Source organism: Bufo gargarizans, chromosome 11 (assembly GCF_014858855.1).
Source record: "Bufo gargarizans isolate SCDJY-AF-19 chromosome 11, ASM1485885v1, whole genome shotgun sequence".
In the NCBI taxonomy this organism is placed as follows: Eukaryota; Metazoa; Chordata; class Amphibia; order Anura; family Bufonidae; genus Bufo; species Bufo gargarizans.
The window spans coordinates 37680240-37706136 of record NC_058090.1 but is presented as its reverse complement, the minus strand read 5'-3'; the positions used below and the strand labels follow the sequence as shown (position 1 = coordinate 37706136).

General features: G+C 47.5%; 1 protein-coding gene across 2 annotated transcripts in view; it reads left to right on the top strand.

The window, feature by feature from the left end:
• CCDC198 (coiled-coil domain containing 198) overlaps nucleotides 1-17202 on the top strand; it is a 37672-nt gene extending 20470 nt beyond the window's left edge. Inside the window, exons 3-6 of one of the 2 annotated variants that reach the window (XM_044272703.1) lie at nucleotides 10117-10203; nucleotides 13524-13622; nucleotides 16514-16691; nucleotides 16808-17202. In XM_044272703.1, the coding sequence (XP_044128638.1) occupies nucleotides 10117-10203; nucleotides 13524-13622; nucleotides 16514-16691; nucleotides 16808-17052 (609 nt within the window). In that variant the 3' untranslated portion in view covers nucleotides 17053-17202. The remainder of the gene's footprint in view (nucleotides 1-10116; nucleotides 10204-13523; nucleotides 13623-16513; nucleotides 16692-16807) is intronic. The other variant, XM_044272704.1, reaches the window with a different exon arrangement.
• The last annotated feature ends 8695 nt before the right edge of the window (nucleotides 17203-25897 follow it).

The window sequence follows — 25897 nt, the reverse complement described above, 5'->3', positions numbered from 1 at the left end:
ACCGTTTTTGTTTTATATTTTTAACACCGTTCATTCGAGGCGTTTGGTCAAATGTTATTTTTATAGCGACGACTTTTACGCACGCGACGATGCCCAATATGTATGGCTCTCAGACTTTGGAGACACTAAGCAGGCATCCTAAAAACTGCGGCCCTCCAGATGTTGTAAAACTACAATTCCCACCATGCCCTGCTGATGGCTGTAGGTTGTCTGGGCATGCTGGGAGTTATAGTTTTACAACATCTGGAGGGCCGCAGTTTGAGGATGCCTGCTCTAAAACTAATATTTTTTTGGGGAAAAAAAATTGTTTCTGTGTCTCCAAAGTCTAAGAGCCATAGTGTTTTATGTTCTCTAGTGGACTGTTGGGGATTATAAAAATTTAGTACTCCATGGAAGTGTGATACTCCCTGAAGCAATCGATAACGCAGAGGCCCGGATGATCGGGGCACGTGTCACATTGAGTGGTGGTGTCCTTCCGTATCCCCCTCTTGTGACACACTCTGCATCTTTTTTGGGTTCGTCCCTTCTTTCCAGTATGGGGGACCACACCTGGAAAGTGTTGGCCAGGGACGATCCGGGCGCCTCCAGTTCCCGAGGTACTCCGGCCTGCTCTTTCCCGGTCCGAAAAGATCAGGTCTTTGAGGACTGCCTCATAGAATTGGAGGAATGTCCCTGTGCTGCCAGCGCTTCGGGATAGTACAAAAGAGTTGTACATGGCAACCTGCACCATGTAGACCGTAACTTTTTTGTACCATGCCCGGGTTTTGCGCATGGCATTATATGGCGTGAGGACTTGATCAGAGAGATCAACTCCTCCCATATACCGATTGTAGTCGACGATACAATCGGGCTTGAGGACCGTTGCCGCGGTACCTCGCACAGGGACTGGGGTGGTGCTGTTACCGTGGATTGTGGACAGCATAAGGACATCCCTCTTGTCCTTATACCTGACCAGCAACAGGTTTCCACTGGTAAGTGCACGGGTCTCACCCCTGGGGATAGGTACCTGGAGGGGGTGGGCAGGGAGGCCGCGCTGATTTTTCCGCACGGTCCCACAAGCGAACGTGGATCTGGCGGCAAGGGACCTGAACAAGGGAATGCTGGTATAAAAGTTATCCACGTACAAGTGGTAACCCTTATCCAGCAGTGGGTGCATAAGGTCCCACACGAGTTTCCCGCTAACACCCAGAGTGGGGGGACATTCTGGGGGTTGAATACGGGAATCTCGCCCCTCGTACACACGAAATTTGTAAGTGTACCCTGAGGTACTCTCACAAATTTTGTATAGCTTCACGCCATACCTCGCCCGCTTTGTGGGAATGTATTGGCGGAAACTGAGTCTCCCCTTGAACGCAACGAGAGACTCATCAACCGCGACCTCCCTTCCAGGTACGTAGGCCTGCTGAAATGTGGCCCCAAAGTGATCGATGACCGGCCGTATCTTATACAGCCGGTCATAGGCAGGATCACCTCGGGGTGGACATGCTGCATTATCGGAATAATGCAGACATTTCCGGATGGCCTCAAACCGGGGACGTGTCATGACCATACTGTACAGTGGGGTCTGGTATAGGACGTCCCCACTCCAGTATTGCCTGACACTGGGTTTTTGGACTAGACCCATATGCAGCACGAGGCCCCAAAATGTCCTCATTTCGGCTGCACTGACCGGCGTCCAGCCACCGGGTCTAGCCAAAAATGAGCCTGGGTTTTGAGCGACGAACTGTTGGGCGTACAGATTCGTCTGCTCCACCATCAAATTCACCAGTGGGTTACTGAAAAAAAAACTAAAAAAGTCTATTTCAGTAAACCCCACTGTGGGAATCTGGATTCCAGGATTGCCAGCGAAATCCGGAATCTCAGGCTCAAAGTCCACTGGGGGACACCAGCTAAGTTCATCGGCAGGGGGCTCCGGTGAACTTATTTGGTGGGCCGGGAAACCAGTACGAACCCCAGGGCGGCTCGTACTAGGGTGGGCCACAGGATCCCTAGCATGTGTGGCCCCTGGCTCCGCCTGGCGGCGTCTCCGCCGCCTTGGTGGCTCATCGTCATCCGATGATGATGAGGAGGATGCGGATGACAGAAGGAATGTGGGGTCATCCTCATCCTCACTGGGGCTCTCGGAGTCGGAGGCAATCTGGGCGTATGCCTCCTCGGCCGAGAACACCCGGCGGGCCATGGGTGTGTGTGCGTGTAGGTGTGCGTGTGTGGAAACCTTTATTATATGTGCGTGTGTGTGGGGGCAACGGGTGTTCGCGTACTAAAAAAAGGAAAATAAAGGGGCAAGTGTTAGGAAAAAAAAAAAAAAAGTTCAAAGTTGCTGATCAGCGGTACAACGCTGATCAGCGGTGGGGCAGGGCGATGCGCTAACAGTGGACGGACGCTAAAGTGCCGACCAGTCAGCGAACGCAGAAAAATAAAAAAAAGTGGTGGTAAGGGGGCTAGTGGTGAGGGGGGGGGAGGCTGGGGGGGCTGGTGGGGGGATGGGTGGGGGGGCTGGTGGTGGGGGGCTGGTAGGGGGGGGCAAGTGGCAGGGGGGCTCTGGGGTCTGATAGATGGATCAAAAAAGTTTTGTGTAAAAGTTCTTTTTTTTTTTTTTTTTCCTAACTAACTTTTCCCTTCTTTCCCTTCCTAATGGTGCCTCTCCCTCACTGACCCTAACCTACCTGAGTGGCGATGGGTGCAGGAGGGTGATGGATGCCGATTAGGGGGACACAGGAGCTGGTGCTGGACGATGCTGCACGGTCAGGGTGCTGGACAGGAAGAGGAGGGGAGAGAGGAGCGCAGGAAGTTTGAATCTCGCGCCTCTCTCCCCTGCACCAATCAGCACCCTGGACAGCAGTGTTCAGCACCAGGGCCAGCACCGCCTCCTCAAATCCTCGGACTGCGATTGGTGGTGTAAAATTACGCCACCGATCGCAGTCTTTTTCCGGTTCATCGGGTCACAGCACACCCGAATGGACCGGAAACGCAGAAAACCGCAGGTCTGAATGGACCTGCGGTTTTCTGCGATCGTCTATACGGGGGGGGTCAAATGACCCCCCCCTGCGTTGTTACGGGATGCCGGCTGAATGATTTCAGCCGGCATCCCGTTCCGATTAACCCCCGCGGCGCCGGAATCGCGAATTAAAGCCATGACGTACCGGTACGTCATGGGTCCTTAAGGATTCGGGAAACATGCCGTACCGATACGTCATGGGTCCCTAAGGGGTTAAGGGGTTAAAACAGCACACAGCAGCTATGGTGCTCGCGATCAGCCGCCATATTTAAATAACCACCCACCAAGGTATATTTACCTTGGGTGGTCAGGAAGGGGTTAAAACATTGTACAGGGAGTCCCCTTGTAGCAGTAAACGCTGCTCCTCAATGATCCGCAGGGCGGTGTAATGTGCGCATCCGTTAGGCCATTGTTGGTGTCGAGGGCAGTGAGCGTTGGAGGCTTCATCCGAAGTCGCTTAGTTCTAAACTTAGGAGAAATACTGTACAGTGATTAGTCTCCGTACAGTATTAGAATGTATGGGCTCCGAGGAGCCAAAGTAAGTTATTCACGAAGTTGCGAGAGACTTTATTGAATAACTCAGGTAGTTGATTTTTAAAGTGGAAAAACACTTTAAAACTTGAAACTAAACTCTGCTTCGGTTCAGAGATACTAGACGGGACCGAAACAGAGTTCAGTTTCTAGTTTTAAAGTGTTTTTCCACTTTAAAAATCAACTACCTGAGTTATTCAATAAAGTCTCTCGCAACTTCGTGAATAACTTACTTTGGCTCCTCGGAGCCCATACATTCTAATACTGTACGGAGACAAATCACTGTACAGTATTACACCGACGTTTTGAACGAGGAAACTTAGGATAAAGCATCTGAAGCTCGCTTCGCTCAACACTGCGTCCGTCTCTATGCACAGCTACAAGCGCCTAGAACACAGAAGAACTGGAAAAAAAAAAAAAATAAATGAATGAACAAAAATATATAGAATACATTTTTTTTGTTTCAACAATAAGTTTTTATTAAAAACAGTGAAACAGGCAGCTTTTACTTTGACTTGTACAGTAGAAAATATATAAGAATAAATATCGGGTGCGGAGAACATACAGAAAACCTGTTCTATTCAGTAAAAGATGTCACATACAACCAGATAGCAGCCCGAAAATAAAATCACACTGCACCCCCCTCTGCATACAAAATCACACTGCACCACCCCTCTGCATACCAAAAAAAAAAAAAAAAAATCACACTGCACCCCCCCTCTGCATACAAAAATCACACTGCACCCCCCCCCCCCTCTGCATACAAAAAAATAAAAATCACACTGCACCCCCCCTCTGCATACAAAATCACACTGCACCCCCCCTCTGCATACAAAATCACACTGAACCCCCCCTCTGCATACAAAATCACACTGCACCCCCCCTCTGCATACAAAATCACACTGAACCCCCCCCCCCCCCCCGCATACAAAAATCACACTGCACCCCCCCTCTGCATACAAAATCACACTGAACCCCCCCCTCTGCATACAAAATCACACTGAACCCCCCCCCCCCCCGCATACAAAATCACACTGCACCCCCCCCCCTCTGCATACAAAATCACACTGAACCCCCCCCCCCCCGCATACAAAATCACACTGCACCCCCCCCTCTGCATACAAAATCACACTGCACCCCCCCCCCGCATACAAAATCACACTGCACCCCCCCTCTGCATACAAAATCACACTGCACCCCCCCCTCTGCATACAAAATCACACTGCACCCCCCCTCTGCATACAAAATCACACTGAACCCCCCCTCTGCATACAAAATCACACTGAACCCCCGCTCTGCATACAAAATCACACAGTCCCCCCCCATACAATATTACTCGGCCCCCCTGCACACAATATTACACAGTCGTCCCCCCATACAATATTACTCAGCCCCCTGCTCACAATATTACTAAGGCCTCATGCACACGACAGTTTTTTTTCACGGCCCGCAAAAACGGGGTCCGTGGGTCCGTGATCCGTGACCGTTTTTTCGTCCGTGGGTCTTCCTTGATTTTTGGAGGATCCACGGACATGAAAAAAAAGTCGTTTTGGTGTCCGCCTTGCCGTGCGGAGCCAAACGGATCCGTCCTGAATTACAATGCAAGTCAATGGGGACGGATCCGTTTGATGTTGACACAATATGGTGCCATTTCAAACGGATCCGTCCCCATTGACTTTCAATGTAAAGTCTGGAGTTCTTTTATACCATCGGATTGGAGTTTTCTCCAATCCGATGGTATATTTTAACTTGAAGCGTCCCCATCACCATGGGAACGCCTCTATGTTAGAATATACTGTCGGATATGAGCTACTTCGTGAACCTCAGATCCGACAGTATATTCTAACACAGAGGCGTTCCCATGGTGATGGGGACGCTTCAGGTTAGAATACACTACAAACTTTGTACAAGACTGCCCCCTGCTGCCTGGCAGCACCCGATCTCTTACTGGGGGATATGATAGCACAATTAACCCCTTTAGGTGCGGCACCTAAAGGGGTTAATTGTACTATCATATTCCCCTGTAAGAGATCAGGGCTGCCAGGCAGCAGGGGGCAGCCCCCCCCCCTCCCCAGTTTGAATATCGTTGGTGGCACAGTGTGCCCCCACCATCGCCCCCCCCTCCCTCCCTCTATTGTATTAAATCGTTGGTGGCACAGTGTGCCAACCACCATCGCCCCCCCCCCCTCCCTCTATAGCAGTAACATTGGTGGCAGTGTGCGGTCTCAACAGTAGAAGATTCATACTTACCTGTTTGCTGCTGCGATGTCTGTGTCCGGCCGGGAGCTCCTCCTACTGGTAAGTGAAAGGTCTGTGCGGCGCATTGCTAAAGAACTGTCACTTACCAGTAGGAGGAGCTCCCGGCCGTTCACAGACATCGCAGCAGCAAGCAGGTAAGTATGAATCTTCTACTGTTGAGACCGCACACTGCCACCAATGTTACTGCTATAGAGGGAGGGGGGGGGGGGGGCGATGGTGGTTGGCACACTGTGCCACCAACGATTTAATACAATAGAGGGAGGGAGGGGGGCCGATGGTGGTTGGCACACTGTGCCACCAACGATTTAATACAATAGAGGGAGGGAGGGGGGGGGCGATGGTGGAGGCACCCTGTGCCACCAACGATATTCAAACTGGGGAGGGGGGGGGGTCTGCCCCCTGCTGCCTGGCAGCCCTGATCTCTTACAGGGGGATATGATAGTACAATTAACCCCTTCGTAAGAGATCGGGTGCTGCCAGGCAGCAGGGGGCAGTCTTGTACAAAGTTTGCAGTGTATTCTAACTAGAAGCGTCCCCATCACCATGGGAACGCTTCTGTGTTAGAATATACTGTCGGAAATGAGTTTTCACGAAGTGAAAACTTAGATCAGAAAAAGCTTTTATGCAGACGGATCTTCGGATCCGTCTGTATGAAAGCAACCTACGGCCACGGATCACGGACACGGATGCCAATCTTGTGTGCATCCGTGTTCTTTCACGGACCCATTGACTTGAATGGGTCCGTGAACCGTTGTCCGTCAAAAAAATAGGACAGGTCCTATTTTTTTGACGGACAGGATACACGGATCACGGCCTCGGCTGCAAAACGGTGCATTTTCCGATTTTTCCACGGACCCATTAAAAGTCAATGGGTCCGCGAAAAAAAAACGGAAAACGGCACAACGGCCACGGATGCACACAACGGTCGTGTGCATGAGGCCTTAGGCTACTTTCACACTAGCGTTCGATCGGATCCAATCTGAACGGATCCGATCATAATAATGCAGACGGAGGCTCCGTTCAGAACGGATCCGTCTGCATTATATTGGCAAAAAAAAGCTAAGTGTGAAATTAGCCTGAGCGGATCCGTCCAGACTTTTACATTGAAAGTCAATGGGGGACGGATCCGCTTGAAGATTGAGCCATATTGTGGCATCTTCAAACGGATCCGTCCCCATTGACTTACATTGTAAGTCTGGACGGATCCGCACGGCCAGGCGGACACCCGAACGCTGCAAGCAGCGTTCAGGTGTCCGCCTGCTGAGCGGAGAGGAGGCTGAACGCTGCCAGACTGATGCATTCTGAGCGGATCCGCGTCCACTCAGAATGCATTGGGGCTGGACGGAAGCGTTCGGGTCCGCTTGTGAGCCCCTTCAAACGGAGCTCACGAGCGGACCGACGAACGCTAGTGTGAAACTAGCCTAAGCCCCCCTGCTCACAATATTACTAAGCCCCCCTGCTCACAAAATTACTAAGCCCCCCTGCTCACAAAATTACTAAGCCCCCCTGCTCACAAAATTACTAAGCCCCCCTACTCACAAAATTACTAAGCCCCCCTGCTCACAAAATTACTAAGCCCCCCTGCTCACAATATTACAGTCTCCCCCATACAATATTACGAAGCCCCCTGCTCACAATATTACACAGTCCCCCCATACAATATTACACAGTCCCCCATACAATATTACACAGTCCCCCCCCATACAATATTACACAGTCCCCCCCATACAATATTACACAGTCCCCCCCATACAATATTACACAGTCTCCCCCATACAATATTACAGTCTCCCCCATACAATATTACACAGTCTCCCCCATACAATATTACACAGTCTCCCCCATACAATATTACACAGTCTCCCCCATACAATATTACACAGTCTCCCCCATACAATATTACACAGTCTCCCCCATACAATATTACACAGTCTCCCCCCTACAATATTACACAGTCTCCCCCATACAATATTACGAAGCCCCCTGCTCACAATATTACACAGTCCCCCATACAATATTACACAGTCCCCCCCCCATACAATATTACACAGTCCCCCCCATACAATATTACACAGTCCCCCCCCATACAATATTACACAGTCTCCCCCATACAATATTACAGTCTCCCCCATACAATATTACACAGTCTCCCCCATACAATATTACACAGTCTCCCCCATACAATATTACACAGTCTCCCCCATACAATATTACACAGTCTCCCCCATACAATATTACAGTCTCCCCCATACAATATTACGAAGCCCCCTGCTCACAATATTACACAGTCCCCCCATACAATATTACACAGTCTCCCCCCATACAATATTACACAGTCCCCCCATACAATATCACACAGTCCCCCCCAATACAATATCACTCAGCCCCCTCCTGCACACAATATCACACAGTCCCCCCCAATACAATATCACTCAGCCCCCTCCTGCACACAATATTACACAGTCCCCCCCCCCCCCATATTACAATGCCAGGATAAGGGAATCTGAGGTTTTCTGACAGAACACCCCACCTCAGCAGACAGTTCTCGATCCCCCTCCTCTCAGCACGTCCACAGCACATGTACCTCCAGCACTGACAGACACTCTCCCCCCCTCTATCAGTGGTGACCTGCTCTGCAAACAGCCTGATCTCTCCATCTTCCGACACTTCATTTCCCGCTGCCCATTCAGTCACGTGAGTGACTCATTGACGTCTGAAGGTCTGTTTCTTGATAGGAGTTTAACCCCTTAGTCCGTTTTGTGTCTGGAGTTTAGCTGAGAATAAAATAAGAGGGCACATTGAGGGCTGCAGGGGGAGGGGGGGATCGGGAATCTCAGAAGTCTGACACAGAGTAGGAGCAGGGAGCTCGCCTGTGGCAGGGGCTGACTGGGCATGCGCATTTACACAGCAGCCAATGGACGGATCTTCTCCATGTCTCGTGCAGCTATGGACGGACTGTCTGCACATCAGAACGAGGCTCAGGAGGTGTGGCTTCAGATTGTTTAAAAAATAGGCATATCTTCTTAAAGACATATATTAGGAAATGTATTTTTTCCCTGCCTCCCACACAGTTGCTGAAAATACATGCAGAGTGGCCAACCCCTTTAACTACTCTTGAACAAAACATTTTTTAGGGGTTATCCAGAAACTTGATAGTGACGGCCTATTCTCGAGATTGTCAATCCCTGCACCCCCAACTGATCAGCTGTTTGAAGACGCTGTGACACTCACCGGAGCGCCAGCGAGCGCCGCCCCCTCCTCGCAGCTTACCGTCTATTGTATAGTGGCTGCGTTTAGAATTGCAGTTCAGCCCCTTGAATGGGACAGAGCTGCGTCTAGGCCATGAGACCGATGTATGTTGACGTCACTGGCCTAAGCGTTCACAGAGCACTGTGGTCTCTTCAAACAGTTAGCGGTTTGGCAGAAGTCAGACCGCCGACTATGATCAATATCAAATTCCTGGATAATCCCTTTAAGGCCTCTTGCACGCGGCCGTTGTGTGGCTGTTACGTGTATTGGGGACCGCAATTTGCAGTCCCCAATGTACGGGCCCCATCTGTGCGACAGCCGCGACGGATCCAGAGCCATTCAACTTGAATGGGTCTGTGATCCGTCCGCACTGTAAAAAAGTTCAATTTTTTTGCGGTGCGGAGGCACGGACAGAAACGCCACAGAAAAACTCCGTAGAGCTTCCGTGGGGTTCAGTGCCTCCGTTCCGCACAGCAGCTCCGGATTGTGCACCCAAGTCAAGTGAATGGGTTCGCATCCATGAGGCGGGGAGCACACGGCCGGTGCCCGCATATTTCGGACTCTCTGTTTGCGGGTCACAATACAGGCAACGGCTGCGTGCATGAGGCCTCAAGAGGACTTGTCACCTTTCCTGATGTGTTTGTATTGATAAATACTTGCATTCACCATAACATAGCCCTATCTCAAGAACAGGGGCCCCATACCCCACCGGACCCCCCCTGAAATGAATAGATCAGCAGGTTGGGCATTCATCTCTATGGGTTAAGCGCTGTACTGGGCGATCTCCGGCAGTCCCATAGAGACGAATGGAGTGGTAGCGAGCAGGCTTGACCTACTGTTCTGGTGATCAGTAGGGGTCCCAGCAGTAGGAGCACCACTGACCTACTCATACATATCCAGGAAAAGAAACAGGTCAATGGCGCAGAGCCGTTCTATGAAAATTGTCACATCCCTTCATTAGTAAGTAGAGCTGAAGATCAACTTTAGGGGGGTCTTCTTTATGGACACCTCTTCTCAATGTTTATTTTACATACAGTATCTGCTTCAATCGCCCATTTTCTTATCTCAAACTATTGCAGAAACTAGAACCAGCCGTTCTGCCTTCAATATCAGCTGCTGAGAGGATGATCACTAAGCAAGAAGCTACTGCTGCAAAAAAGGAGGAGGTGGGTACTCTCACATTGGCATAGCTGCCCTGTGTGCCCACACCCGGTCTAGTGACACGTGGAGACCGAACGGTTACATGTTACTCAGCTCCGCGTTCCGCCATATGGTGCTTTCTCTAAAAGGCAGAAGCACAAGAAGATGCAGTATGGACCCAGTCTATGGAGGCAGTACAGATCCGCACATTACATATCTGTAATGTAATATTCATGGCTGCTAAATCTTTTAAAGTAAATTATCCGATAAAATCAATGTAAAAAAAAAGTCAGGACTCGGCTCTACCCATCAAAAAAAAATTTGGGGGTTACATATACTTCTGACAGAGCTCTATCCTGTGTACACTGGATGTCTGATAATTTTAACAACATAGTATACATATATGGGATCTGCTCTCCTGAATTTCAACTTCCACTGGCATAGAGATAGGTATTACAGGGCATCTGTCAACAGAGACCTGTTACATGTGCCTTGGGCAGCTGAAGGTGTTGGTCCCATGTTCATATGTGCCCGCATTGCTGAAAAAAAAAAGATATGTGTTGGATATATGTGAGATCTGCTCTCCTGAACTTAGATGTCCACTGGCATAGAAATACAGTTGCAAGAAAAAGTATGTGAACAAATTGGTCAAAAATGTGCTCTGATCTTCATCTAAGTCACAACAATAGACAATCACAGTCTGCTTAACTAATAACACACAAAGAATTAAATGTTACCATGTTTTTATTGAACACACCATGTAAACCTTCACAGTGTAGGTGGAAAAAGTATGTGAACCCCTAGACTAATGACATCTCCAAGAGCTAATTGGAGTGAGGTGTCAGCCAACTGGAGTCCAATCAATGAGATGAGATTGGAGGTGTTGGTTACAGCTGCCCTGCCCTATAAAAACACACACCAGTTCTGGGTTTGCTTTTCACAAGAAGCATTGCCTGATGTGAATGATGCCTCGCACAAAAGAGCTCTCAGAAGACCTACAATTAAGAATTGTTGACTTGCATAAAGCTGGAAAGGGTTATAAAAGTATCTCCAAAAGCCTTGCTGTTCATCAGTCCACGGTAAGACAAATTGTCTATAAATGGAGAAAGTTCAGCACTGCTGCTACCCTCCCTAGGAGTGGGCGTCCTGTAAAGATGACTGCAAGAGCACAGCGCAGACTGCTCAATGAGGTGAAGAAGAATCCTAGAGTGTCAGCTAAAGACTTACAAAAGTCTCTAGCATATGCTAACTTCCCTGTTAGCAAATCTACGATACGTAAAACACTAAACAAGAATGGATTTCATGGGAGGATACCATAGAGGAAGCCACTGCTGTCCAAAAAAACCATTGCTGCACGTTTACAGTTTGCACAAGAGCACCTGGATGCTCCACAGCAGTACTGGCAAAATATTCTGTGGACAGATGAAACCAAAGTTGAGTTGTTTGGAAGAAACACACAACACTATGTGTGGAGAAAAAGAGGCACAGCACATCAACATCAAAACCTCACCACAACTGTGAAGTATGGCGGTGGGGGCATCATGGTTTGGGGCTGCTTTGCAGAGTCAGGGCCTGGACGGATTGCTATCATCGAAGGGAAAATAAATTCCCAAGTTTATCAAGACATTTTGCAGGAGAACTTAAGGCCATCTGTCCACCAGCTGAAGCTCAACAGGAGATGGTTGTTGCAACAGGACAACGACCCAAAGCATAGAAGTAAATCAACAACAGAATGGCTTAAACAGAAGAAAATACGCCTTCTGGAGTGGCCCAGAGTCCTGACCTCAACCCGATTGAGATGCTGTGGCATGACCTCAAGAAAGCGATTCACACCAGACATCCCAAGAATATTGCTGAACTGAAACAGTTCTGTAAAGAGGAATGGTCAAGAATTACTCCTGACCGTTGTGCACGTCTGATCTGCAACTACAGGGAACATTTGGTTGAAGTTATTGCTGCCAAATGAGGTTCAACCAGTTATTAAATCCAAGGGTTCACATACTTTTTCCACCTGCACTGTGAATGTTCACATGGTGTGTTCAATAAAAACATGGTAACATTTAATTCTTTGTGTGTTATTAGTTTAAGCAGACTGTGATTGTCTATTGTTGTGACTTAGATGAAGATCAGATCACATTTTATGACCAATTTGTGCAGAAATCCATATCATTCCAAAGGGTTCACATACTTTTTCTTGCAACTGTAAGTATTAGAATAGGTTCCTGTTTAGATTGAGGTCATCTTGCCGTTGTGGGTGGGCACAAATATTTTTTTATTTAAATATATTTGCCAAGAACCTCATGTTTATCACATAAAATGTAGTGTTAGTATATACAGATCTTGCATTTAGTGCCTCGAGACTGCTGTTAAGTTCAGTTTTTTTTCTCAAAATATCATTATACAATTACTATTAAAATTCATAGTGGTTACAAATCACTGCCGGCGCTCCACCTGGCTGGCTGCGCGGTGGATGTTGTAAAAGTCGCCATATTGGTTATGTGACAGCAGACCTGACTTGCCCCAGGTGTAAAAAAATATATATTTCTCCGTGTTTTGCACTGATGATGTAAAATTTACTGATTAGCTTTGGGTGAGACATTAGGCCTTATTAGACAGGAACATCAGTTGAATGGTGGCAGCTAGCTATGGAGCAAGGTTACACTTATGTAAAGCTACACACTGTACAAAAAGTATAATAATCTGTAAGAACAGACACAAGGAATGAGACTGTTTCTGGAGTGATCGGCAAATTACTACGATTCAGCTCCAGCTAGACCAATTTTAAAAACAAGCTGATATGTTTGTAGCCATGAAAGTATTGAAGAAATTCTGTGGTGAAACAAAAACATATGAGCTTCTAGGGCGGTAGACTTGGTTTGACTTTTTTGTTAACAGTACTGATGTTTTTGATCAAAGTTGCAGGATGGTTGGTTTGTCTACTTGTTTTTTATACAAATAGACATTCGAAACACAGAGATATCAAAATGGATGGTCAGTAACAGACAATATATTAGAAAGTTAGAGTGCATCTACAATACTAATCAAGGCTCAACAACTTAAAGGTCCTTGTTCCCTCCCAGACACCCAAGACGGAAAGTAGACAAGAAGGTACTGCACTTATGAACCAAGGCCCAAAATCTGCTAACTGCTAAGGGATTCTATAACTCCCATAGATAGTATGGAGCAACAATCAACATACACACAACGACTACCACTCCATAAACTCCTCCTCGCTGAGGCTGTGTGGGTAGTGGGGGTGAGGGACTTTGGTTCGCCAATTAAGCAACCGATGGGATACATGTAAAAGTGCAGTAAATGCCTTTATCTCCGTTTCTTCTCAAAACAGGAGCTAGGAATAAAAGTCGTGACTGTCAAAAACTCTTCGGCAAGGAGGCAGCATTTGCAAAATATGCAGATGCTAGAAAAAAACCGCAAGAGAGAACAGGTAAGATTTCCTGACATGGGTTTTGACAATCTCTACTTCTTTGGTTATTTATGGGACCTGGTGCTGGTTCGCCCTCTGGTTCAGTCATATAAGTTCAGATACAACTTCTCCTTCTCGCTCTTAATTTGGCTCTGGTGTCTAACCATGTTCATCACTCTGGTTGACTTCTGGCTGGGCCTGGCACACATGTATGGTATTTGGGGCATCTGTTGTAGGCTCTGTAACTCATTTAGAGATACAAAAAATTGACATCAGTTTTATAATCCACCACCCACTCCTGGGGAAAAAATCTTTATGCCAGAACTGGAGAAGACTGTTGATGGCCCCACCGTGGCATTTACATAGATAAAAGATTCAGACTGTATAATAAAAATAAAAAATTAGGCTCTTTTCAGGAGCTGCTTCACACCACCCACTAGAAAAGTGGCGTTATAGGGTACGGCCACATGTTCAGGTTCCCCTATCATCTGTCAGTGGGAAAGCTAAACTAGACCCACACAACCTTGAACCCCTAAATTCATTTTTGACACCAGACCAGGCCCCAAAACCCATTCAGACGACAAGCCAGATGGCTAAAAATACATTTAGACGCCAGAAATGTCCCTAAATAAAGACACCGCACCAGAACCCTAAAATTAAATCAGATCCCAGACTATCCTAGAAATTCATTCAGACCCCAATTTAGATCACCACTCCGAGGCATCAACTCACACACTGGGGAACTCATTCTGCGTTGGAGTAGATTATACCACATTAATCAAATGTTGTAGGATAAATTTTTTAATTCTTAAACTTAACACTTTTATCTAGAAAAGCTTCACCAGTTTTCCTACTCCACCCTCTTACTGGAGTGAGATTGCAATGGTTTTTTTGCAACTTAAAAAAAAAAAAAAAAGTCTCATTGATAAATCTGGAGTGAAACTTATCAAGATAGCTAACCAGGCCCACTTTCCCACCCATATTTTTAAACTGGAGTGAATGGTGTAAAAATGCAAGTCCAAAAAGTCGTAAAGGCCCCCATTTTGCTACTTTTTAAAGCCAGAATTCTGGAGTCAAGTCATCATAAATCAAGGCCTTAGTGTGCTAGTCCCCGATGGTAGTTCAGGGCCTGATGGACCTGCCATTCTCTAGTGCATGTATGCCGACTGGTCTACAAGGTTTGGACAGCGAACCTTTCCTGCTCGGATTTAGACTGTGGTCCACTACTTGAGGACCACCTGTGCTAGAAGGGGTCTTTGGTCACCTATCGAATTCTCATGACTTGAATGTTTTCTTAAAGGCCCTTTACAATGCAGAGAATCTGCCAGATAATCGCTAACAAGCGTTCACAGGAACACTCATTAGCGATTATCTGGTGGTGTAAAGTTGCCGCTGATTACTCTAGTTCGTCGGCTTATATCCTCATTTGCCGGCAGAAGAATGTGCCATCTAAATAGGACTCTGCAGCTGGTGAACAATGATTCTGTATGAGGACAAGTGATGGCAATAACGATTGCTACTCCCCATACTGTGAAAGTCTCCTCGAGCAGGTGATTATCATGAAGGAAAACTTCCTTCAATCGCTTGCAAAATTGGCCCATGTGGGGCCTTTACTTGGCAAGATCTATAGAGGTCGTGTCCCTGTGCTGGTTCTCGTCACCATCAAGACCAATCTGCAATGGTTCCCCTCTTGCTAGGGGCCCTATCGCAACCCATTGGATGCCTCTATGGTACATCTGCCCTTGTATTATGGTCTAACTCTATGGGGCATATTTATTAGGACTGGCGTTTTAGACACTGGTCTTAATATGCCCTATAGCTGGCGGTGGATTGCCGGTTATGGCGCCAGCCATCCTTGTGTCATACTCTACCCTTTCAGGTCCTTCATTAGTGACTCCTACCGCTCAACTGGATGGAGAAAGGAGAACATCTCATGAAACATAAGTGTTGGGTAGACATTATAGATGAGAAAATCAAATCTAGCGAAGTGGAATTCGATCCGGATTTCAGGATAAATTTGATTTGCCCCAAAGCCGAATTTCCTCATGCTTCGTAGTAGCAAATCAATTTAACCTGAAATAGCGTAAAATTTAAAAAAAAAATCATACTCACCTCCTCCATTTGCTCGCGATGGGTCGACCGCCGCCATTTTTATTGAAGATCTCGGCCGAAATCCTGTGCGTGGCGACTAGAGATGAGCGAATTTCATGTTATGATATTCCTTCACGCTTTGTTTGGTGGTAAAAGCAGAATTGCGTTATGGATTCCGTTACCACGGACCATAACACAATTCTATGACGGAATGCATAACGGAATGCCTCTAGAAGTCTATGGCCTGCATAACGGAAACCGGACGGATCCGCTTTGCAGCCTATAAACTTCTATTATGACGGAATGACCCCATCTTGGGCCGCACGAGATTTCGCGCCAGTCCTTCAAGCAAGATGGTGGCGGCCGGGGCATTGCACGCAAATTGGGGCGATATATAAGATTTCATTTTTTTTCTATTAATTTTACACTGTTTTTACTCTCAGATGCCGCCATTACGTATGAATGCAGCCTCTGAGGGGTACAATGATGGGGAAGGCGGCGGCGCTATCGCAGCCTCCTGTCATTGCACCTGCTACCTAAAAAAAAAAAATGCGCTTTATGACAAAGTAAATCGTCACAAAGCTAATTTTCTGGGTAAAATTCAGCGAGGCAGCTGAATCAAATTTTCCAAAACTTCGCTCATCTCTCTAGCAGACATCTCTCCTTGCACGGGCAGCTTTATACATCGCTTTAACTACTCAAACCCAACGCTCACAGAACATCGGACCCATATTAGATGGGACCACGTCTCCAGCAATCACTCTCTACTACATCGGATTTCCTCTCTTAATCATAACCATTGTTCTCCATTGCCTGCACAGATAAATAATTTGCAGTCGCAGGCCGAATTGAAAAGGAATATCCACAGGGAAGCCAAGATCAATAAACACAAAACGAAGGAAATGAAGGCTAAGAAAGTGAGAGAAAATGTGATGAAGTGTCACGAAGATGAAGGTTTCCTTCCCGTGGAACATGATGAAACTTTTAATATGGATCACGGTGAGACTTACAACTTCTACCCTGCAAAGTAACGGTGCATGCATGGCTGAAAGGGATGGGGCGTGGACACTTTACATTTAGGAGACTTTTCCCTCAATTTTATCTTCTTATTGCAGGCAACCCATGGCCCTGGAATATTCAAGAACCCAGTCCAAGTCTAGAGTGTCATCGGGGGAAGGGCAAGTTACAGATGTGGTTCCAGCCTCATTGTGATGAGTCGAATTATGACAGCTCAAGCACAGAGTCGCTAGATAGTTGGATAAGAGAAGATGCCAGGAGTCGCCGGAGACCAGCCGCCTTATTCCGGACACGGACTGAAAAGATTCCCACACTCGATGAGTTTTTTGATCGTGAATTTTAAAATCCACCCTTCAGTGGTGTGAATATCCTGTGTCATACCTAGGACGGGGCAGCAGGGGGCGATGTATGACACAGGCATTCAAAATACACCATAGAAAGTTTTCCCTAGAGTGTTGCTTTAAGGGCTTAAAGGGATTCTGTCACCTCCACTAAGGCAAAAAACGATTTAAAACCAGCCATGCAGCACAGCTTACCTGGATTAGGCTGTGCTGTTCTATCTTGAAATCCGTCCAGCAGTTACTTCAAAAAACGAGTTTGATCAATAAGGAAATGCGTCCTGAAGGTGCCCAGAGGGGCGTTTTTTTCTTCCTAGTGAGCCCAGTACCGCCCCTCTTTCAGTGCCCAGCCCGCCTTCCTAGTACTTTCTAACCGCCGCCCCCAGCCTGCCACAGCCTCCCCTCCCTCTCCTCCCCCTCCCTCACGCCGAACGAAGTCTCGCACAGGCGCAGTAACCACTGAGGGCTGCGCCTGTGCGATCATCAGGAGACTGAGGGCGGCAGCTTCATCTTAGTCACTGGGCATGCGCCGAGCCCAGTGACGTCCGATGCTCGCTCTTCCCTCAGTCAGTCTTGTAGGAAGCGCAGAGGATTGCCGATCGCTGCTGCACCCTGCGCTTTCTCCAGTCTGCCTGCCACAGTGAAGACGGCCAGCGATTTCTTTCCCCACCCTCCCTTCAGGAAAGAAATAAGTATTTGTTGGGGCGAATTAGGTATTATTATATTAAGTAAAGGCAGGCAGACTGGAGAAAGCGCAGGGTGCAGCAGCCGATCGGCAATCCTCTGCGCTTCCTACCAGGCTGACTGAGGGAAAGAGCTAACATCGGACGTCACTGGGCTCGGCGCATGCCCAGTAACGAAGATGAAGCTGCCGCCCTCAGTCTCCTGATGATCGCACAGGCGCAGCCCTCAGTGGTTACTGCGCCTGTGCGAGACTTCGTTCGGCGTGAGGGAGGGGGAGGAGAGGGAGGGGAGGCTGTGGCAGGCTGGGGGCGGCGGTTAGAAAGTACTAGGAAGGCGGGCTGGGCACTGAAAGAGGGGCGGTACTGGGCTCTCTAAGAAGAACAAAACGCCCCTCTGGGCACCTTCAGGACGCATTTCCTTGTTGATCAAACTCGTTTTTTGAAGTAACTGCTGGACGGATTTCAAGATAGAACAGCACAGCTTAATCCAGGTAAGCTGTGCTGCATGGCTGCTTTTAAATCGTTTTTTGCCTTAGGGGAGGTGACAGAATCCCTTTAAGCCTTATGTGTTCGGTATATTTTTGGATTCTCTTCTTACTTCTGCAAGGATCTAAATCTGCCCTTGATCTGAACAATTCAAAGGGAATGTGAAACCTAAATCTGTTAGTTTTATAGGCAAATGCATTTGAATTTCTTCTACATTTTTTCTATCGAGGGGTTATCGTATGATTAATGTACAAAATGAAAATCAGACATCATATAGGACATGACAATCTCTTTCTAACAAAGCTAGAACCAGCCCTGTACCTCACATGGGTCCAGAGATCTCCACACTCATTGCTCTGCTACCTGCAGATTACATACTGGCAGCTCGGAGGCGTGTCCTTTCTCAGAGGGCGTGTTCTTTCTGCTGCAGCTCTCTCCATATTACAGCTCTCTCCATATTACAGCTTCCAACATAAGTTGCGGCTGGTGGCAGTTAAAAGATGAAACTGAGCATGTACACCTACCTCAACCAGGTGGATCGAGAGATAAGGAAAACCATGAACAGCAGGTGGCGCTATACAGATACATTTTATTAAATAGCTCAGTGGCTATATTACATTTTTAAATTACAGAACTATTCAGATTAAAAAAATTGAATATTTTTTGTGGTACAGCCCCTTTAAGATTAGGGACACACTTGAAAATCCAGTGGAAAAAGTACTGTGCCTCTCTGAGAATCACCCAGGGTACGGTGTTTTTAAGAGACTGTAAACATATGTGTCCTTTGATCAAGGGCGTAGCTAAATGGTCATGGGCCCTCTTGCTTGGGTCCCCCTTCCATTAGTGCTTTGTGGTAAGGGGCAGGGGAGCACCTAGCCTTTCTGTTTCCTGATACACCACCACCCCCCCCCCCCCCCCCCTCCGCCATGCTAAATTCTCAACCTAACCCCTTCCCTACAGCCCAACTGTTAGAGACATACTTGGAAAACGTTACATACAGCGCTACAAAACATAAAGGGTAAGGGTACTTTCACACTTGCGTTAAAGTTTTCCGGTATTGAGTTCCGTCCTCAGGGCTCAATACCGGAAAACAATTGATCAATTTTATCCTAAAGCATTCTGAATGGAGAGCATCCCGTTCCGGATGCATCAGTTCAGTCCCTCTTACGTTTTTTGGCCGGAGAAAAATCCTGAACATGTGCCGGAATGCATTAATGTTGGATCCGGCCCCAAGTGTTCCGGCAAAATGGATGCATCCTCCCACCTTCTGAACAGCCCATTCTGCCACCCCCAATACTGTACCCGCTGTGCTCCCCAATACTATACTGCAGCAACAGTCCCCCTGAAAATAATAGTATCACACAGATAGTGCCCCCTTCCATAATAATTGGCAGAAAGCACCCTAAAAAATAACTGTGCCCAGCAAATAGTGTCCCTGACACTAATAGTGTTGTAAACATATCACCCCAAAATAATTGTGCCAGCCCAAAGTCCCCCCCCCCCCCGTAATAGTGCTCCCCAAAGTCCCACCAATAGAAATAATTATCTGTCAGAGTGCATAGTTTTATTAGTGCCCCAAATAGTGATAATGCCCCTATTGTGCCCATACTTGTAATCATGTCCCCCATAGCCCTCAGTACTAATACTTCTTATAATGTGTGCCAATACAAAAAATACCCCTATAATGTGCACCAGTACAAACACTACCCTTTTATAACATGCATCAGTGCAAATATCCCCTTACAATGTACACCAGTACAAAATACACACCCTTAACTTTCAGATCAGACCTCCATGTCAGACCTCCCCCCTACCCCAAGTATTAAACTTCAGATCAGACCCCAATTAGACCTCAGATCAGACCATAAAATAAATAAACTTACCTCTCCTCCTCCGCCGCTGCTCTCCGAGTTCGGCCGTCTCCCCTGCATTCTCAGCATCCAGTCTTCTCTGGGCCCAAGCTGCACTGTCACCTGACTGCCTGCAGCGCACTATGTCCTGGCGCTGTACCCAGTCAGGACAGTGCAGCACAGGAGGAGGGGCGAGTACAGCGCTCGCAGCACTTCCCTCCCCCTGCTTCCTGCAGACTAGTGAGCGCTTCCATAATGGGTGCGCTCACCATTATTCACTTTATTAGACCCACTGCCTCTTCTAAAGCGGAAAATACAGCGCCACTGGCAGGGGGGGCCCTGTGGGCTCCTCTGGCTTAGAGGCCCGGTTGCAAATGAGGTCTATAGCTATGCCACTGGCTGTGATGCAATCCCTCTAGTGGAGTGTGTAAATAGCTGTACAGTAAAGGTGTGTTTTGTGCTGCAAAAAATTGACTCGCCTCCATCTGTGTTATTTCTGTGCTATTCCAAAATATCAGTGTGCGCCCCCTCCCTCTCCATCCTTTAGGCCGTCTAGAAGGTCCCCAAGGACTTATTCAGAGGGATTGTCATATCGTTCTACACACAGACAGCACCCAGTCTTAATAGTGACCAATTTAATGGGTACATTTACATGGGTGATTATTTTCAAGGACCATTGGTAGGTTTCAATAAAATTACAGAATGTTCTACTTTATCCGGGGTTTTTTCGCGCTGAACTGGCCCTATAAAAATGAATCGGTCTTCCTGAAAAATGGATGTCATATGGCTGACATCCAGGGCCATCTTTAACACGGGGAAAAAAGGGCAGCTGCCCCGGGCCCAGTTGCTCCTGTGGGGACCAAGGCAGCTGCTTCTTGAGCCCCGCTGGCCACTGGTGACGTGGGGGGAGGGGGGGGGGTGGCGGCAGGGCACAGGGAGATGAGCTCTTCCATTGTAGAAGCGCTCATCTCCATAGTCATCTGTATCACTTTCCTCAGGACAGCGATACAGATGGAAGCGCTGGGGCAGGGGAGGGAGAGGCATCTCCCTTCGCTGTTCCTCTGATAGGGTGCAGGCACTAGGCCTGCACCCTATCAGAGGCCGATGCAGGCGGCGCGATCTCGACATCGCGCCGCCTGAGCCGTACAGCACAGGACACAGGCCGGAAGAGGCCTGCATCGCTGCCAGCATGATGGAGGTAAGTATGTGACTATTTTTTTTATATGGTACTACTACTGGCACATGATTGGGGGGTATCTATGGGGGCACTCGTTATTGGCACATGGTTGAGGGCATCTATGGGGGAACTTGTTATTGGCACATGGTTGAGGGCATCTATGGGGGAACTTGTTATTGGCACATGGTTGAGGGCATCTATGGGGCACCTGTTACTGGCACATGATTAGGGGGCATCTATGGGGGCACTTGTTACTGGCACATGATTAGGGGGCATCTATGGGGGCACTTGTTATTGGCACATGATTAGGGGGCATCTATGGGGGCACTTGTTATTGGCACATGATTAGGGGGCATCTATGGGGGCACTTGTTATTGGCACATGATTAGGGGCATCTATGGGGGCACTTGTTATTGGCACATCACATGATTAGGGGCATCTATGGGGGCACTTGTTATTGGCACATAATTAGGGTCATCTATGGGGGCACTTGTTACTGGCACATGATTAGGGGCATCTATGGGGGCACTTGTTATTGGCACATGATTAGGGGTATCTATGGGGGCACTTGTTACTGGCACATGATTGGGGGGCATCTATGTGGGTACTTGTTACTGGCAGATGATTGGGGGCATCTATGGGGGTACTTGTTACTGGCACATGATTGGGGGGCATCTATGGGGTACCTGTTACTGGCACATGATTAGGGGCATCTATGGGGGCACTTGTTATTGGCACATCATTGGGGGGCATCTATGGGGGCACTTGTTACTGGCACATGATTGGGGGCATCTATGGGGGCACTTGTTAGTGGCACATTATTGGGGGGCATCTATGGGGCACATCTTACCGGCACATTATTGAGGGGCACTTCTTACTGGCACATTATAGGGGGCATCTACTGAGGCCACGAAGAAGGGGTATTTTATATGGGGGGCTCTGTATAGTGGTATTTTATACTGGGACACATTAGAGTGGGTACTATGGGGAAGGGGAGAGAGGGGCACTAAAAAGGGGTATTTTATACTTGCACATTATGGGTGACACTAAGGGTATCTACTGGGGCACTATATATGGGGCATTTTAAACTGGTACATTATTGGGGGCACTAGGAAGAAAGAGGGAGAGGAGCATTATGGGGCATTTACTAGGGGCACTATATAGGGGTATTTTATACTGGCACATTATAGGGGCACTATGGGGACATTAGCTCAACTGGGGGTATTAAAAGGGGGTATTTTTTGCATGGGCACATTATAAGGAGAATTATTACTACTGGGTGCATTATGATGGGCTTTATTACTACTGGGGGTCTATGGGGAGCATGATTACTAGTATGAGCACTATGGGAGCATTATTACTTCTGGAACACAGTGGGGTCATGTTGGGGGCCCTGTAGGAGCACTATTACTACCATGTGTGCTCTAGCAGAGAATTATTCCTATTGGTGGGACTTTTAGGAGCACTATTACCGTAGGGGTACCTTGGCACAGTATCAGCTGTGGGGGACGTTATGTTTACACTATTAGTGTCAGGGGAACTATTTGCTGCGCGCAGCCATTTTAGGGCACTGTGTGCCAATAATTATTGAAGGGCACTATCTGCCTGGTACTACTATTATCAGGGGGTTTATCTGTTTCTGCAGTATAGTATTGGGGAGCACAGCGGCACAGTATTGGCGGTGGCAGGATGATTTGTCCAGAACATGGGAGGATGATGGAAAAGTAGTAAACTAAGGGTACTTTCACACTAGCGTTTTTCTTTTCCGACGCTGAGTTCCGTCCTAGGGGCTCAAATCCGGAAAAGAACTGATCAGTTTTATCCTAATACATTCTGAATGGAGAGTAATCAGTTCAGGATGCATCAGGATGTCTTCCGTTCAGTCTTTTTGACTGATCAGGCTTTTCAGAAAACTGTAGCATGTTGTATTTTTACCTCCGGACAAAAATCCTGAAAACTTTGACTGAACGCCGGATCAGGCCTTTTTCCCATTGACTTGCGCCGTGTGTTCCGTCAAACCGGATCCGGCTTTTGCATGTTAAACCCGAAAAATGAGAAAAAAAAAGTTAAAGTCCATAAATGGCGGATCCGTTTTTTCCAATGCGTTTTTTCATTGTGATCAAAATCCTGATCAGTATTCAAATGTAATCCGTTTTCACGTTTTTCCGGATCCGGCAGGCAGTTCCGGTGTCGGAATTGAACGCCGGATTTAAACAACGCTAGTGTGAAAGTAGCCTAAGATTTTGTTTGTCAAACTGCAGCGATGAGAAATGGCAAAAAAATGGTGGTCTGGTCTGAAGGTCTGAAAAGGAGAAGATGAGGAAAGAGAACATCTACATCAAAGAGACGTCACTGGATGTAAGAGGTATGGGGCGCTGTATTACCCTGGATGTAGGGGTGGATGAGGGGTTAGTAGTACAGCACTATCTGCACATTGTAAAAAATTAAAAAAATTCTAAGAAATCTGCAAAATACTATATATTTGTGTCAGAAGTTTTAAATTTTTAGAATATTAAATACAGCCATTTTACTTTATACTTCTGTGCTAATTATTTTTTCTCTATATTAAGGGACACTATCGTCACCAGAACCACAACAGCTAAACGTAGTAGTTCTGGTGTCTATAGCGCGTCTCTGCAAGCTTTGTAATGTAAACACTGCCTTTTCAGAAACTGCCAAGGAACACCTCTGGTGGCCACTCATCATTAATAAAGTTTACTACTCTACGAGGTGTGTGGATTTTTTTTTTGTGTGTGTTGTGGTGGAGGGTGAGATTGCATGCTAGGGTGTGGGAAGGCGGGATCCATGGGGCCCAAGTAAATTCTTGCCTAGGGTCCAATCAATATAAAGACTGCCCTGCTGACATCTATAGCTTGTTTTTTGTCTGGTTGTTTGGTCATTGTGAAAGGAGCTGAAACCATGAAGCAGAACCAAAGCCAAATAGACCAGCATTTAAAAGGACCTAGGTGGTATTGATCCTGCATCAGTTCTTCTCTGTGCCTACCAGTGATGCCCAAACCTATGAGAGTGAAGAAACCAGTGGCATACCTACCATGTAGGCAGACCACCTGATTGCTATGGGGCCTGGAAAAGAGAATGCCCAATACCATATTTTTCTCTACTCGATAAAAAGCCATAACATTTTCCAGCAGCCGCCACTAGGGGGAGCTCAGTGCATAGATATTTTACAGCCTCCATTAAAGGGGTTGTCCACCATTTTTATATTGATGACCTATCTTTAGAATAAGTCATCAATATCAGATCGGCGTGTGTCTGACTGCAGGCACCCCCGCCGATCAGCTGTGTGAAGAGAAAGCACCACCCGTACCAGCAATGGAGTACTAAGGAAGGGGGCGGTCCGACCCGGCTTTCAGCTCTCAGGGGGTGCCAGAGTCCAGAAGCAATGAGTGCTTCCATCAATAAAAATGGAAGCGCTCATTGCTGGAGCGCTGGGAGCTGATGTCCTGTCACTCACCGCTCAGCTCTCCGCGCTCCTTCTCTCCTTCAGGCCGGCAGCGCTCTGAATGGTGAAGCAGGAAGACTTCTCTAGCTTTCAGCCTGCAGACAAAGATCGCGCTGCCGGCCTGTGTGGGCAGAGCCTGCAGCCAGGAAATCTGCATAAGATCCGCCCACACAGTGCTGCAGAGCGATCTGTGTCTGCAGGGGAGAGAGGACTGTGAGCTTCAGGAACGGGACAAGGTGAGTAGTTACTGTGGGGTTTTTTTGTTTGTTTTTTTAAACACAGAGGGGGCACAATGGGCATTGCTAATGTGAAGGGTGGGCATTTCTAATGTGAAGGGGGCACAATGGGCATTGCTAATGTGAAGGGGGAACAGTGGGCATTTCTACTCTGGAGGGGGCACAGAGGGCATTGCTAACGTGCAGGGGGCACAATGGGCATTTCTACTATGGAGGGAGCACAGTGCCAGTGCACAGAAGCATTACTACTCTGAAGGGGGCACAGTGCACAGAGGGCATTACAACTATGAAGGGGGCACAAAGGGCATTACTAGCACAGAGGGCATTACTACTATTAAGGGGGGAACAATGGGCATTTCTACTGTGGAGGGGGCACAATGGGCATTATTACTGTGGAGGGGGCACAATGGGCATTATTACTGTGGAGGGGGCACAATGGGCATTATTACTGTGAAGGGGGCACAATGGGCATTATTACTGTGAAGGGGGCACAATGGGCATTATTACTGTGAAGGGGGCACAATGGGCATTATTACTGTGAAGGGGGCACAATGGGCATTATTACTGTGAAGGGGGCACAATGGGCATTATTACTGTGAAGGGGGCACAATGGGCATTATTACTGTGAAGGGGGCACAATGGGCATTATTACTGTGAAGGGGGCACAATGGGCATTATTACTGTGAAGGGGGCACAATGGGCATTATTACTGTGAAGGGGGCACAATGGGCATTATTACTGTGAAGGGGGCACAATGGGCATTATTACTGTGAAGGGGGCACAATGGGCATTATTACTGTGAAGGGGGCACAATGGGCATTATTACTGTGAAGGGGGCACAATGGGCATTATTACTGTGAAGGGGGCACAATGGGCATTATTACTGTGAAGGGGGCACAATGGGCATTATTACTGTGAAGGGGGCACAATGGGCATTATTACTGTGAAGGGGGCA